This window comes from Muscardinus avellanarius, assembly GCF_963383645.1.
Source record: "Muscardinus avellanarius genome assembly, chromosome: 10".
NCBI lineage: Eukaryota > Metazoa > Chordata > Mammalia > Rodentia > Gliridae > Muscardinus > Muscardinus avellanarius.
The window spans coordinates 67,450,760-67,466,840 of record NC_137796.1 but is presented as its reverse complement, the minus strand read 5'-3'; the positions used below and the strand labels follow the sequence as shown (position 1 = coordinate 67,466,840).

General features: G+C 45.5%; 1 protein-coding gene across 1 annotated transcript; it reads left to right on the top strand.

Moving 5' to 3' along the window:
* Window positions 1-8,441: 8,441 nt before the first annotated feature.
* LOC308268658 (olfactory receptor 10A7-like) lies at window positions 8,442-9,551 on the top strand (the record flags this gene model as incomplete). The annotated part of the gene is made up of 1 exon (XM_080703771.1): window positions 8,442-9,551. The coding sequence occupies one exon, from the start codon at window positions 8,442-8,444 to the stop codon at window positions 9,549-9,551; it is 1,110 nt and encodes a 369-aa protein (XP_080559897.1).
* Window positions 9,552-16,081: the final 6,530 nt, after the last annotated feature.

Here is a 16,081-nt window from a genome sequence, read left to right as displayed (position 1 = left end):
TGAAATGTCACAAAAAAATAAGAAATCAGATGCTTTTCCTAATGTGCGAAAACTAGGGAGAAATGGGTAACAGGAGGAACTCTAAATAAAGAAGGGATCTTATAGAGGAGGGAATGGGAGGGGGAAGAGGGAAACTCTTTAAAGCACATGATGTATTTAAACATATCAAAGTCAATCAGGAAGCCAAGCATGGGTAGGAGGGAGGGAGAGGGAAGGGTTTATGGATTGGGTGAGAGTTGATTGGGTAATGTATGCATGTATATCTCCACATGTTTTTTTAATCCCATTAAGATGTATGACTACAATCCACCAATAAAATTTTGTTTTAAAAAATGTAAAATAAACCAGATGTGATGGCACATACCTGTAATCCAGTGCTTGAGAGTCTGAAACAGTGGAATTTCAGATTCAAGGACAGTTTCAGCAACTTAGACTATAAGCAATCTAGGAAGACCCTGTTTCAAAATAAAAAATGAAATAGAGCTGGGGCTGTAGCTCAGAGGTGGACCCCTCTGGATTTAATCCCCAGAATATTCCCCCAAAAAAAGAAAAAGGAAAGGAATGGGGGTGTAGCCCAAAGGTAGAATGCCTCTGGGTTCAATCCCCAGTACCACATTTTTCTTTAAGTTGACAGAAATAATTCCATATGCTGACAGTGTACAACTTGCTGTTTTGGTATTTGTGCAACATCAAGCTATTTAGTACGTATTGCCTCGTATGCTTGTCATTTTTGTACTGGTGACACTTAGGACCCACTCTCAACAACTTCCAAAGATACAACATATTGTTATTAACTACTGTCACTATGTTGTACAGTAGATCTGTGAACTTACTCCTCCTGTCTACCTGACATCTTGTGTTCTTGGACCCAAATCTCCTCGCTCTGCTACTCCTAACCCTTGATAACCACAATTCTACCCTCTGCTTTTATGGGTTCCATGTTTTTAGATGGAACATAAAAGTGAGATGTGACAGTATTCGTCTTTCTGTGCTTGGCTTATTTCACTTAACATAGTGTATGACAAGTCCTCTCATGTTGTCACAAATGGCACAAGGTTATCCTGTCATATCACCCTGAGACCTGTTGATTTTACTAAATGAAATGTCTTGGAAACTCTTCTCTGCCCTCTGTCCTCTATCCCCTCTACCCTCTTCTCCTCTCTCCTCTCTCCTCTCCCTCCTCCTCCTCCTCCTCCTCCTCCCCCTTCTCCTCCTCCTCCTCCTCCTCCTCCTCCTCCTCCTCCTCCTCCTCCTCCTCCTCCTTCTTCTTCTTCTTCTTCTTCTTCTTCTTCTTCTTCTTCTTCTTCTTCTTCTTCTTCTCTCTCTCCCTCTTCTCTCTCTCTCTCTCTCTCTCTCTCTCTCTCTCTCTCTCTCTCTCTCTCTCTCCCAGAGATATTCTACCTCCTAACTATACCCCAGCTCATTTATTTATTCGTTTATTTCTGAAACACGGTCTTGCTAAGTTGCTGAAGTTGACCTGGAACCTGTGATCTTCCTGTCTCAGCCTTCCAAGTACTAGGATTTCAGGCATGTGCCATAATTCTACTTCAGCCTTTCAAACTTCCACAGTGTTTTTCTACAGCATGAATAGATCCATATTGTCCTTTTAGTTTTCATCAATAGACATTTCCCACATCAGTATTGCAGTTGATGCCCCTCCAGGGCTTGTCTGGATTCCACTCCTGCCCTGCCAAAAAAAAAAAAAAAAAAGGGATGAAGGCAGGGCCAGCTCCCACTGGCGTGGATGGCCACAGAGAGTAGATAATGAGTGCCAATTCTGTGGTCTTCAGGGAGAATATACAGTCTCAAGATCCCTGGCCGGAGGCTCATATCACCAACCCATCTTCAGCCAGCCTGGGCCGTGTGTGGCTGAAGGTGAGTCTTTAAAGCTGTGCTGTGGGGAACAAACATTCAAGGGCCAGGGGCGGCCCTTCTGAGGATCTATCTGGGGGGAGGCGGTATGCATGTCCCGTGTTGCTTTCCACATTGGCAAAGCTTCTTGGGCTTCCATTTCCTGCCTAATCCATTGTCCGGATATAACTTTATAGAGCAGGGTGGTGGCAGGAATGTGGAGGTGAAGAGAGAGGACTGCTGGACATTTGGAAAGACGCACCCTCTCTGAGCTTCACTGTTTTCTGATCTGAACCTCAGATATTGGCTGAGCTCCAGGAAAACCTTAAAGTTCTAAAATGACCCCTCCTTCCCTTTCCTCCTTTTCTCCCTTTCTTCTATCTGTCTTTCCTTCCCTTCCTTCTGGCTTCTTTCCTTCCTTGTTGCTTTTCTTACTCCTCGTTCTCTCAATTCCCTTTCACCACAATCCAACTAAAAAGGTAAGAGAAGCCTAAAACTTGTCTACAGGGATTTTTCATTGTTGCATTATTTGTAATACAGTTCAAATAGTCTTATGTTTGTATATGAAGTTATCAATACCAATTTTAATATTATGTATGGGGAGAAGGAGGAAGCAGGTGAGACCTGGAGGGAAACACAAATGTTCTACGTGCATGTATGTATAATTACGATGCACCAATACATTTTTTTAAAGTCAAAAATTTATTCAATAAAACAACATATAAAAAATTGTAAAATATTGAATATGGCTTGATGGCATTATAGACAGCACTATCAAATGCAAGGAATTTCAATACATTGGCTCAGTTTATCTTCACAACCTCTCTGAGTAAATACCTCACTCATCTCATTTGACTAACAAAGAAACTGGGGCCTCCTCATTCACTTATGTAAATTAGAACTGGTTACATAGTATTTGCCATCACCATATAGTAGACTATTGTCTGGATAACATGGAAAATATTGCCTATTGAAATGAAAAACTATTTCATGGATAAAAACAAAAATTTCAAAATATGATTAAAAAACAATTGCAACTTTATTTTATTTTATTTTTGTGGGTCTGAGGATGGAACCCAGGGGCATTCAACCTCTGAGCTACACCCCCTGCCCTGTTTTTTATTCTTTAGTTTGAAACCGGGTCTCACTGAGCTGCAGAGGGCCTCACTAAGTAGCTGAGGCTGTCCGCGAACCGCGATCCTCCAGTCTCAGCCTCCCGAATGCTGGGATCACAAGCGTGCGCCACCACGCCTGGCTCGCAACTTTTGTTTTTAAAGTGAAATCTAGCTGGACCTGGTGGTGACACCTAAACCCTAGAACTTTGGAGGCTGAGACAGGAGGATCACAAGTTCAAAGCCAGCCTCAGCAACTTATCCAGGCCCTGTTTCAAAATAAAAAATATAAAAAAGGGCCTGAAGAGTATCTCAAAGGTAAGATGCCCCTGGGTTCAATCCCAGTACACCACACACACACACACACACACACACACAATTTGTCTAATTGAAAGAAAAAAGCATCAAAACACTCACAGGAATGATCCATGGTGATGGAATTATAGGTAAGCTTTATTTTTTTCATCCCCAAATGTTAGATGGCATTAGAATAGGAGTGAAATCATAAAAAAATTCATGTGCATAACCAAAATCTGAAAGATATGAGTCAAAGTATGAGTCCTGTTTATTACTTCGATTGCATTATGAGAATTAGTTGGTAGAGAGTGGGGTTTATTTTTTCTATTTTTACACACCCGTAGGGAGTACTCTTTTCTATTTTTAAAAGACTGTGTTATTTTGGATTTATTTTAAAAAAAGTTTAAGCCGGGTGTGGTGGCGCATGCTTGTAATCCCCGTGCTTGGGAGGTGGAGACAGGAGGATCACAAAGGTTCAAAGCTAGCCGTGCTGGCTTAAGAGACCCTGTTTCAAAATATAAAGTAGGTCTGGGTGTGTAACCCAGAGATAGAAGGGCTTCCAGGAACCCCAGTACCACCAAAATTTTTTTTTATCATTTATATCATAATAAACACACGTAGCATAGAAGTCACTGTCTTAACCATTTCAAGGGTACTGTTCAGTGATATTAAGTGCATTCACAATGCTGAGCGACCTTTACCACCATCCACAAACAGAACTATTTTTAATGCTTTTATTGGTGCAGAGTAATTGTGCATCATAGTGACGTTCAAAGTGATGCAAGCACACATGTACACAGTACTGTGTGTGTTTCCCTCTAGAATTATTTTTATCTTGAAAAACAAAAACGTGGGCCCTGTTAAACAATCCCTCCCATCCAGCAGTCCTTGTCAGCTATTATTCTACTTTTCGTCTCTGTGAATTTGACTCTTCTAAGCGCCATGTATAAGTGGATCCAAGATTTCTATAGCAAGTTTGTGAGGGGCTTTCATTCCTTCACTACTGCCTGAAACTTAGCAAACTTTCTAGAAGCAAAATAAGTACCTAAGTACAAAATTCAAAGTATTCCAGGGATATAGGAGGATGACGGTTCCTTGCTTCTCTCAGCCCTGGCGGACCTCTGCAGGAGCAACCAATGAGAGCAGATTCCCGTGTCTTCCCAAAGCCGTGCATTGTGTTCACTGCACACTTCACACGCACATCTCCCCTGCCATCTACGTCAATTATAGGACATTCTTCACAGTATTCTGCACCTCGCTTCTATGGATTAATCCAGAGTGGTCCCCTATCAGCGGGCTTTAGTGTCCTTCCCGTCTTCCATTCTTAGACATAATTGTCTGCTTCAGCCAACCTCACACACAGGCTTTGAATGCATGTGAGTGTGTGTGTGTGTGTGTGTGTGTGTGTGTGTGTGTGTGTGTTGCTGGGGATGGAACCCAAGGGCATTATACCTCCAAGATACACCCCCAGCCCTATTTTTATTCTTTATTTTGAAACAGGGTCTCACTGAGTTGCAAAGGTCCTCGCTAAGTAGTAGCTGAGGCTGTCCACAAACCACCATCGATCCTCCTGTCTCAGTCTCCCAAATGCTGGGATTACAAGCATGCGCCGTCATGCCCGGCTCCTTGAATACATTTTTTCAAATCCATCAGTAGCACAGATTTCTAGAAGGAGAGCAGCAGAGGCCAGAGATTTCCGGAGTGTCCAAGTATGGGCAGATGTTGCCAAGGTGCCCTTTCAAAGAGTTTCTTCCAACTTACGCTCTTGCCAGTCGTGTTAGATGAATGCTGGCCGGGAGATCGCTGTAGCCATTCCTGAAGTCTAGGGCACGATGGGCTCCCTGTTGTAAGAGGTGTGTAAGTAAGGGCTTAGCAACGACTTGGTGGGGATGGTGGATTGGCCATGGCTCCAGAGTCATGGAGGGAGAAAGGCAAGGTCACACTAAACTTGATGAGCCTCATCCTTACTTCAGGTAGCATGTCTCAAAGCCTTCCAGATATTCCTGCATTACCAGCCTCAATACTCTTGCAAATGCAATGCAGAAGCACGGGCTCTGAGTCCTCGCCAAATTCCCAATCCTGGGGTCACACAGCAGGAACCATGCCTGGATGTGCCCCCAGATCACAATACTAAAACGGCCTTTCCAGCCTGGTGGGCTGGGTCTTCTTAGCTCCACCTTACGCCGGTGGAAGTGGAGACTGAGGTGGGATGAAACCCTCCCAGAGCCACAGAGCCAAAAAGGGGCACCTGGGATTGTTTACTAGTCAGGAACAATGACTGATTGTGACCTCACTTTGTGCCAGCCTCTGTTCTGATGGGCTGGGGTGAAATCTTGGCCATCATCACCAGGGAAGCATCACTACAGTCTCCATCTAAAGGCGATGAAATTGAGGACTCCCTTCATATATGGAAATATGTTTCCTTGAACAATCAAAACTTATGGTAAAACTAGCATCACACCAGGCACAATCCACCTGGGTCCTTTCCACATCTGCCCGGTGGTGTGGACTTCTGAGCTGAGATTTCTATCAGGTACTAGAGGTGGTTTAGAGTCTGACATGCACCTCCCTGTATCCTTACATCCCTGTGGATCAGATCTATGTTTTTTTCTCCTTTTCAAATTATTGAGGCATAATTGGCAAATGAAAATTGTATATACTTAAGGGGTATGGCTTGTGGCTTAACCTTTTGATATATGTATACCCGGTGAAGTGACCTGAGGCCAGGGAGCAGATCTGACTTTCCTCTTCATCTCTGGATCCCAGCTCCACTCCTGCTACAGTGCCTGGAATACAGAATACTTCTGGGCTAGGATGAATGGACGGATGAGCGTGTGTGTGTGTGTGTGTGTGTGTGTGTGTGTGTGTGTACTAGTCAGCCAAACTTCATCTATATAATAGGGGTGTAGAAAGGCTCTGGATTCACTTAACACCGATTTCTATGTACCTATTTACCAACACTTACTGAATATGACATCTTAGGCCCAGGGATTACAACTTTCATTTCCATTCTCATTCCCTTTCTTTCTCTTTCTTTCTTTCCTTCTTTCTTTTCTCTTCTCTCTCTCTCTCTCTCTCTCTCTCTCTCTCTCTCTCTCTCTCTCTCTCTCCCTCTCTCCCTCTCTCCCTTTCACCCTCTCTCCCTCTCTCCCTCTCTCCCACCCTCACCCTGGGAGGGAGCTTGAACCAGAGGCAACTTCTGAACTACATGTCCAGACTTTTTTTTTTTTTTTTTTTGGCAGTACCAGGGATAGAACCCAGGGGCATTCAACCTCCGAGCTACATCCCCAACCCTATTTTTTATTCTTTATCTTGAAACAGGGTCTCACTGAGTTGCAAAGGGCCTCAGTAAGTAGTAGCTGAGGTTGTCCACGAATCCAGATCCTCCTGTCTCCGCCTCCCTTTTTGTTTTTTATATTTATTTATTTATTTGGTGGTACTGAGGGTGGAACCCAGGGGCTTTCTACCTCCAGGCTATACTCCCAGACCTTTTTTCTATTTTATTTGGAAACAGGGTCTCACTAAGTTGCTGAGAGCCTCACTAAGTAGCTGAGTCTGGCTTCGAACCTGTGTGATCCTCCTGTCTCAGCCTCCCAAGTACGGGGATTACAAGCGTGCGCCACCACACCTGGCTTGTTTTTTATGTTTAAACAGGCTCTTACTAAGTTGCTGATAGTCTCACTAAATTGCTGAGGCTAGCCTTGATCCTGCGATCCTCCTTTCTCAGCTTTCCCAGTACTGGGATTACAGGCCTGCACCACCATGCCCAGCTCTACTTCATTTATTATTATTTTTTTAACAAAAGTTCTTGTTAAAGACAAGTTATAGCACCATTTCATGGAGAGTAAACTGGGTGCTAGATGGAAGGCAGCATATTCCACTATGTTCACACGTTTACACAAGAAATAGACTCTGTTGAAGGAAAACCAGATTACAGCTACAAGCAGATAGTAGGAGGGAGTGGCCAGCTATATGATTCCGGACATCAGAATAGGGGATCCTCAGAAGAAGGCGATATTGTAACGTAGACCTGGAGGCGGAGAAAATTCTAGCAATGCCAACAGAGGCAGGGCACCAAATTGTGCGAGAGCAGAGGCCTTGGGTGAGAAAAAATAGCAGACATTGTCGCCGGTAATGAAGTCTCCAAAATCTTGCTAATGAGCAGGAAGTGTGGTAAGACATGGGGATGGAGAAGGAGGCAGAATTTTATAGGGTGTGTCTTTTGTAGCAGGCACTCAGGAACGCTTCTACAGCCAGGCAGAGATGCCCTCATGGACATCACCTTTTAAGTGGGGCAACTTCTAAGTGTCAACAAGTAAACAAAGGAACAAAGCAACTTCAGGCATGCTCTCAGGAATCCAGTAGAGACCGTGGTGGCGCACGCTTGTAATCCCAGCATGCGGGAGGCTGAGACAGGAGGATACGGTTCTCAGACAGCCTCAGCTACTTAGTGAAGTCCTCTGCAACTCAGTGAGATCCTGTTTCAAGATAAAGAATAAAAAAATGGGCTGGGGGTGTAGCTCAGAGGTAGAATGCCCCTGGGTTCCACCCCCAGTACCGCAAAATAAATAAATAAATAAATAAAAATAAAAAATAAAAAAAATCCAGTAGAGGTCAGAGTGACCGGCGTGCCTGAACTGAGGAAAATTGCTTTGTTTTATTTTATTTTATTATTTTTCTGTGGTAGTGGGGACAGAACCCAGGGACATTCTACCTCCGAGCTACACCCCCAGCCCTATTTTCTATTCTTTTTTTTTTTTTTAAATCTCACTGAGTTGTAAAGGGCCTCACTAAGTAGCTGAGGCTGTCTTCCAACCGCGATCCTCCTGGCTCAGCCTCCCCAATGCTGGGATCACAAGGGTGCGCCACCACGCCCTGCTCTGGGGAATTGCTTTAAATAGGGTCAGTGGAGAAGAATAGAGGAGCAAGGGCACCTTAACACCAGCAGGAAGAGAAGGAAACCTCCGGAAAGAAGCATCTCGAGGGTATGGGATGGCAAGTGAAAACCAAATTACAGCCACGACCAAATAGCGGCAGGGGGAGGCCAGCTATGTTATTCCGGTCATCGGAAGAGGGGGTCCTGGGAAGGCAATGTGGAGACCTGGAGGAGGAGCAGGTGTGGAAGGAGAGGGGCCTGGAGGAGGAGACGCAGTCCGCCCAGGACTCTGTAGAGGGGGCCAGATGGCGACACCGCGCGCAGGGAGGAGGGCGGAGGCGGTCTGCCCCTCCCCCTCGGCGGCCGGGCTCCCTGCTCGCACCCGGGGGCGGCAGGCCGCCGGCCGTGCTCACCGCCGCCCCTCTCCCCCCAGGCCCGCCATGCGCGCCGCCTGCGCCCCCGCCGGCCCCGCGGGCGCCAACCAGAGCTGGGCGCGCGACTTCGTGCTGCTGGGCTTCGCGCACCTGCCCGCGCTGCGCCCGCTGCTCGCCGCGCTCTTCCTGCCGCTGGCGCTGGGCGCGCTGGGCGGCAACGCGCTCATGGCCGCGCTGCCCGGCCTGGACCGCGGCCTGCGCGCGCCCATGTACTTCTTCCTGCGCCAGCTGGCCCTGGCCGAGCTCTGCTTCTCGCTGGCCGTGGCGCCCCGCCTGCTGGACACGCTGCTGCGGCCCGGGCGCGGCGTGTCCCCCGCGGGCTGCGCGCTGCAGCTGCTGCTGGTGCTGGGCTGCGTCTCGGCCGAGTGCTTCCTGCTGGCCGCCATGGCCTGGGACCGCTGCGTGGCCATCTGCAGGCCGCTGCGCTATGGCGCCCTGGTGAGCCCGCGCCGGTGCCGCTGGCTGGCCGCCGCCTGCTGGCTGGCCGGCGCGCCCGTGGCGCTGGTCTTCACCCTCTGGCTCTTCAGCTTCCCCTTCTGCGGGCCGCGCGGGGTCCGGCACTTCTTCTGCGACATCGCGCCCCTGCTGAGCCTGGTGTGCGCGGACACCAGGGTCTTCGAGGCCAACGTGCTGGCGGCCACGGTGCTGGTCATCATGGTTCCCTTCTGCTTCATCGCCGCGTCCTACGCGGGGATCCTGGCCGCGGTGCTCCGCATGCGGTCGGCCTCGGGGCGCCGCAAGGCCCTGTCCACCTGCACCTCCCACCTCATCGTGGTGATCCTGTTTTATGGCACGACGGGGGTCATCCACCTGCGCCCCAAGGCCAGCTACTCTCCGGAGAGCAAGCAGGTGGTGTCCCTGTCCTACACCCTGGTGACGCCCATGCTCAACCCCCTGATCTACAGCCTCCGGAACAAGGAGGTGAAGGCTGCCCTGGGGCGCGTTTGCCGGAGGTACCTGGGATCTGGAGTCCGGAAATGAGCCCTTGTAGACCATCTTCAGAGTCTGGAATTGATACTTTGTGTTTGTCCAGGATCCACAGAAGGTTCTGGTGCAGCCCTCTGATTCTTCAGGGAAGCATAATCTGTGTGGTCATGGTGGGACGGATTCCACCTTTCTACCCAAGGAAAGTCAAGCGACCAAGCTTTCAGTCCTCATTACAACTATTTAATAGAGCTGGACAAGTTAACCTGTGTTAGGGCAACTAGAGTGTATCAGTTAGCAGTTGCTACAGGAATGCTGTGTAACAAAACTTTTAGTATCATTTATCCTCATGAATCTCCCATAAACTGATTGTTAGATAATCCAGGCTGGGCTTATCTGGGTGATATTTTGATACTGGCCTTCCTTACTCATGCAAATGAGTGTGTCTGTTGTAGGACTGACTGGCTTATCCAGAGGAGACTGAGATTCACGTATCTCTCTTGCTTATATGTCCCCCATTACAACGAGGCGTACATGGGGAGGGCCCACTGCACAAGGGATTTTCAAAACTTGTCACATCACATCCAGTTATAATCATAAGCCAATGCAAGTTCATGGCCTATCTGAAAGCAAGGAGCGATGGATACTCTCTCTCTCTGTGGGAGACTGTGAGGTTATTTGTCATTTGGCATTCATATAGGGATGAGTGAGGAATTTGAGAATTTAATCAAATCTATTTCAGAGAGCCAGATCCCAAGATTTTTTTCAGGCTCCTCTTTGTCTGTGGACTAGCAGCTATGAAGATATAAGCCTGCTGATGCCAGGAACTATTTGACCTTTAACAGGGGAGTCCCTTATTGGTAACAGAGTCAGTGCAAAGAAAGTAAAATCCAACAGAGGGATGGAAATGAGGTTCTGCTGATGTTTGAGTTCTTGAATCAAGCCATACCTGAAGTCTGTCTTACCTGTGGGAGTTCTTCTTACTTAAACAAATAAATTCACTTTTGCTTAAGCCTTTGGGGGCTTGTGTTTCTTTCTTTTGAAGTGATCTGACTTCCTAATTTTATCTCTAATAGATAGCCTGGTGCATGACTTGTTCCTCCTTCAAGTCCATCAAGTTTCTTTTCTAAACATAATTAAATGCATCAGAGGAGTTAACACTCTTCCACTTATAGTTGGTCATTGGAAATACTTTGTTTTTCTAGGAGACAGACTTGTATTTGAGATGTAATTCTGTTTTCTTGAATATAAGCACTAGGACTTGACTTACCTGTGAAGTCAATTGTACCTACAGCATAGTAAGTGCTGTGTTTGTGGTGGTGGGATGATGATGGTGGTGATGGTGATGATGATGGTGGTGATGATGGTGATGCTGATGGTGCTGCTGCTGCTGATGGTGGTGGTGATGGTGGGATGATGGTGGTGGTGATGATGGTGACAGTGATGATGATGGTGGTGATGATACATAACCATGCATACCTCACAGAGCTGTTCACATTAAGCAGGATGTATGTGGTAGGTGCTCAATGAATGCTCCATTTACTATTCCCATAGCTATCCTCATCAATTAAAAACTCCACGCCATCTTCAGAAGGGAGCATCAAGTAGTATTCCCAGGAGGCTGTGTTGAAATCAGGAGACTGGTTGTTGAGCTTCTCATGAACAGCTAAGAACAGTAAATTGAGCACCATATGAAGATGTTATGAATGTGTTATGCACATTTGAAAATCTGCACAATCTGTAGAATTGTACCTACAGCATAGTACGTGCTGTGTTTGTTATGGTGGGATGATGATGGCGGTGATGGTGATGATGATAGTGGTGATGATGATGGTGGTGGTGATGGTGATGCTGATGGTGCTGCTGCTGGTAGTGGTGGTGGTGATAGTGATGATGATGGTGGTGATGGTGATGATGATAGTGGTGATGATGGTGATGGTGATGATGGTGATGGTGCTGCTGCTGATGATGGTGACAATGATGGTGGTGATGATGATAGTGGTGATGATGCTGCTTCCAATGGTGGTGGTGATGGTGATGGTGATGATGGTGATGGTGCTGCTGCTGCTGCTGCTGCTGCTGCTGGTGGTGATGGTGATGATGGTGATAGTGATGATGATGGTGGTGGTGATGGTGCTGCTGCTGCTGCTGATGACAATGATGGTGGTGATGATGATGGTGGTGATGCTGTTGCTACCAATGGTGGTGGTGATGGTGATGGTGATGATGGTGATGGTACTGCTGCTGCTGCTGGTGGTGATGGTGGGATGATGGTGGTGGTGATGATGGTGATAGTGATTATGATGGTGGTGGCGATGATGATTAATCTTACTATATGATAAACTGAATTATTTCAGTCTGGGAATTTTTCAGTCCTCTCAGTTAAAGTAGTTTTGGACTGATATCTAGGATGAGTTGAGGTAAGGACACTCATACACATGGCACAGTATTATCATCAGTGTTGGGATACATTACAATTCTATTCTTCATTGTCATCACCAGTCTGTATTATGTATGTGTAATCATTGTTTTTTATGTTGTCTCTGTAGACGTCCACAATGACCCCAAGTGGGAGGCGGAAAAGACTATTGAGCCGGCCAACACCTCCTTATTTTTACAAAGATTGAAGTTGAGCCTCGGGAAGGTGATTCGTCCAGCATTACACGCCTGAACATTATAATTTTTTAAATCTTCTGCCCCTCTGTGAAATACAGCTGCTTCAGAAGAGGATGCTTCAGAGTCCTGAGAGTGTTATAGTAGCACACTAAGGCTTTATTGTCAGCATTGGGTAGAATCAACTAGCATTTATTGAGTATTCATTACATGTCAATCATAATGCTATTATTATATGAAATATATTTTTGCGGTACTAGGGATGGAATCCAGGGGCATCCTACCTCAGAGCTATACCCACAGCCCTATTTTTAATATTCTGTATTTTGAAACAGGGTCACACTGAGTTTCAAAGGGCCTCACTAAGTCCCTGAGGCTGTCTGCAAACTGCAATCCTCCTGTCTCAGCCTCCCAAATACTGAGATTACAAGCATGAGCCACCATGCCCAGCTATATGAAATACATTTCCTAATTTAATTTTTACAAAAAAGTACCTAGCTTTATACCTGGATCATGGTAACAATGCAAATAACTCCATTTGGGAGAACTTAAGTCACACTGAGGCGAGTGACTTACATGCATTAATATTCTCTTTTTTCCCCCCTGGTCCTGGGAATTGAATCCTGGGCATTCTACCTCTGAGCTACACTCCCAACCTCTTTTATTTCTTATTTTGAAACAGGATCTCACCAAGTTTCTGAGCGTATGGCTAAGTTTCTGGGGCTGGCCTCAAACCTGTGATCCTCCTGTCTCAGCCTCTCAAGTACAGGTATGTTCCACCACGACCAGCTGTATTAACATGTTTTAGCACCTTAATGAGAATGGGAGAAAGGCAGGGTTATCTTATTTTATATGGAATGCTTTAGAGTCTACTTAACTGTCAGAATTGTACAGCTATTGAAATATGGGTCAACAGCTGAATTTCAAGTCTATCAAGATCAATATTCTGGAAGATTCTTCTGTCCCTATTTGAAAGGTGAACATTTGACCAACAACTATGAGGCCCAAGACAAGTCCAGAAGTAATTCTATCACACTACATGCTAAATCACAGAAGGGGTCTAATTTTGTCTGGCTAAAAGAAAAGGAAGTTAAATATTTTTTAAGTGCAGCAAACTTGAATTCTAAAGGATTAATTGGATTTCGTCGCAGAAAAGGACAATTTTGTCAGAGGAAACAATCTGGAAAAGTCAGGAGTCAGAATACTTTATGTCACAAACCATCAAGGATAAAGGAATGGAAGTTTTCTATGCAACTGCAGGTTGCACAGAAAGCAAAGAAAAAATAGAGTAAGTGAGCCTGGCGTGGTGGCGCAAACTTGTAATCTCAGCATTTGGGAGGCTGAGACGGGAGGATCGCGGTTCGCGGACAGCCTCAGCTACTTAGTAAGGCCCTCTGCAACTCAGTGAGACCCTGTTTTGAAATAAAAAATTAAAAATTGGGCAGGAGGTGTAGCTCGGAGGTCAAATGCCTCTGGGTTCCAGACCCGAGAGAGAGAGAGGGAGAGAGAGAGAGAGAAAGTGAAGAGTGTATTCAAAAACTAATTTTGTATAAATATGCTTTTGGATTTTTGACTGGTTTCAGTAACCTGGATCCTCCTGTTTCAGGTTTCCAAATGCTGGCATTACAATCATGCACCACCATTCCCGGCTATACTTTCATTTATAAAAGAAAATATTTCATTTTAGTTCCCAAAACAAAGTTGAGGAGATATTGGGAATTTGAATAGAAAATAAGAGGCCAAACTAAAATATGAAAACAAATAGTTTTCATTTAGCGGTAGCTGAGATCAATGCATACATTCTCTCATCAAACATCTGCCTGTTTGGCATTTTTTCCAGTTTTTAAGTGTCTTACCAGGCCAAATCTTTTGCTGCCTTTGCTGTTTTTCCCTTGAATTTCCCCATTTCCTCTCTCTCTCTCTCTCTCTCTCTCTCTCTCTCTCTCTCTCTCTCTCTCTCTCTCTGCCTTTGGTCCTTTTTTCTGCCTCTGGTTTATTCATACTGGGTACTGTCCATGCTGGTCCAGAGAGTCCTTTAGTTTCTTCTAATTTCACTTTCCATTTTCATGCCATCTGTTTAACCTTTGACCACACATTCCATTTTCTTTGGCAATGTTTGGGTGCCACAAAAGTTGCTGTCTCTTGAACATCTTTTATTAAAACATCAATATCTAATTTAAGAATATTTTTAAGTCTGTTGAGCTCCTTTGGGGGCATTCTTTATTTCTCTTTTCAGTCAGTATTTTCCTTTTCCACTTACTCCATTGCTTTGAACCATTTTTAACTTTAGAAACTCCCAATTGCACCAACCACAGACAGCATGCTGGCCAGAAGTCACCCCACTGGATAGTCAGTATATTTTTCTTGCAGTACTTGATCAAACCCAGGAGCATTCTACTTCAAGCTACAGTCCAACCTCTTTTTATTCTTTATTTTCAGCAGGGTTTCACTAAATTGTGGAGGGCCTCACTAAGTACCTGAGGATAGACATGAATCTGCATTCCTCCTCCTGTCTCAGCCTCCCAAGTACTGAGATTACAAGTGCGTACCATACCCGGTGATAATCAGCATTATTTTTGCTGTACTGGGGATGGAACCCAGGGGCATTCTACCTCTGAATTACACTCCCAGTCCTATTTTTCATTCTTTATTTTGAAAAGAGGGTCTCATTGAGTTGCCAAGGATCTCACTAAGTAGAAACTGAGGCTGTCTGAAAACCATGATCCTCCTGTCTCAGCCTTTCAAATGCTGGAATTATAAGCATGCACCACCACACCCAGAAATAATCAGCATTTTTAAGACACTGTCTTCTCTAAGTTCCCCTCCTGTGGTACTCAACCCCACCAGTACTTCCCACAATGCCAATGATCATATATTCCCATGCTGGTGTGTTCTGTCATGCTCAAGACTAATTGATGTAAGGCTGGAACTGTTCCTAATTAATCTCTATGCCCCAGGCTCCAAGCGCAGGACCTGGAACTAAAGAAGGCATCAGTCAATGCACATTGACCTGAACCAAGGGCAGTTTGGAAGCTGCCTTTCCTCTGTTCTTCCTCCCTCAGCCTCCGCAAGACATCTGTGAAAAGCTTTCCTCTATACCTCTTCTCCAAGTCCACAGGGACAAGGAAAGTCTCTGAGGTCCATAGATGAGGTTAAAGCTTGTGTCCTGGCCTCCTCAAAGTCTGGGCTCTCTGCTTAGCAGCTCAGAGGATCCTAAGCAAGAGAAGATGCCCGGCAGGTGGTTTGTGCCTGTTTCAGCACCAAGAACAGCTCCCTCCAAGATGGACTGAAAGGCTCTTCCATCACTTGGCATCTTCTCTAGGTAGAAGCTGAATCCACCTGGACTCCAGAGTCTCCTCTAGGTACAGAATCAGTTGAAAGAGGATCTGTAGCTATTTACCCTCAGCCACCAGGTGAGAAGACCCAATGTTGTTCTTTGGGGTGAAAACAGAAATAGCAGAAAGGTTCTTTTTAGAACATGCAAGGCAAGCCAGTACAGATTCTGAATACTTTAAAGGAATTCTAATTATGGTTAACTCTTAGGTATAAGAGCTCTCTTGAATGTGCTCACTCTTGCATACTCTCTATCTGCACACACACACACACACACACACACACACACACACACACACACACCTGTGCACACTTAGGCATAGATAGGTCAAGCGGATTCTTGAATATCATATAATTAGGTAGTTGATAAATATCATTATTTGGCACTGAGGACTGAACTCAGGGGCACTCTAAATGTAAGATACACCCTCAGCCCTTTTTAAATTTTTTTTCTTTAAGCTGGATGAGGTGGTGCATGCCTGTTATCCCAGTTCTTGAGAAGCTGAGACAAGAGAATCAGGTTGAGGACAGTATCAGCAAGTAAAGAGATTCTTATTAACCTAGTGAAACCCTGTTTCAAAATAAAAATAAGGCTGGAGTGTAGCTCAGAGGTAGAATGCTCCTGTATTCAATCCCCATTC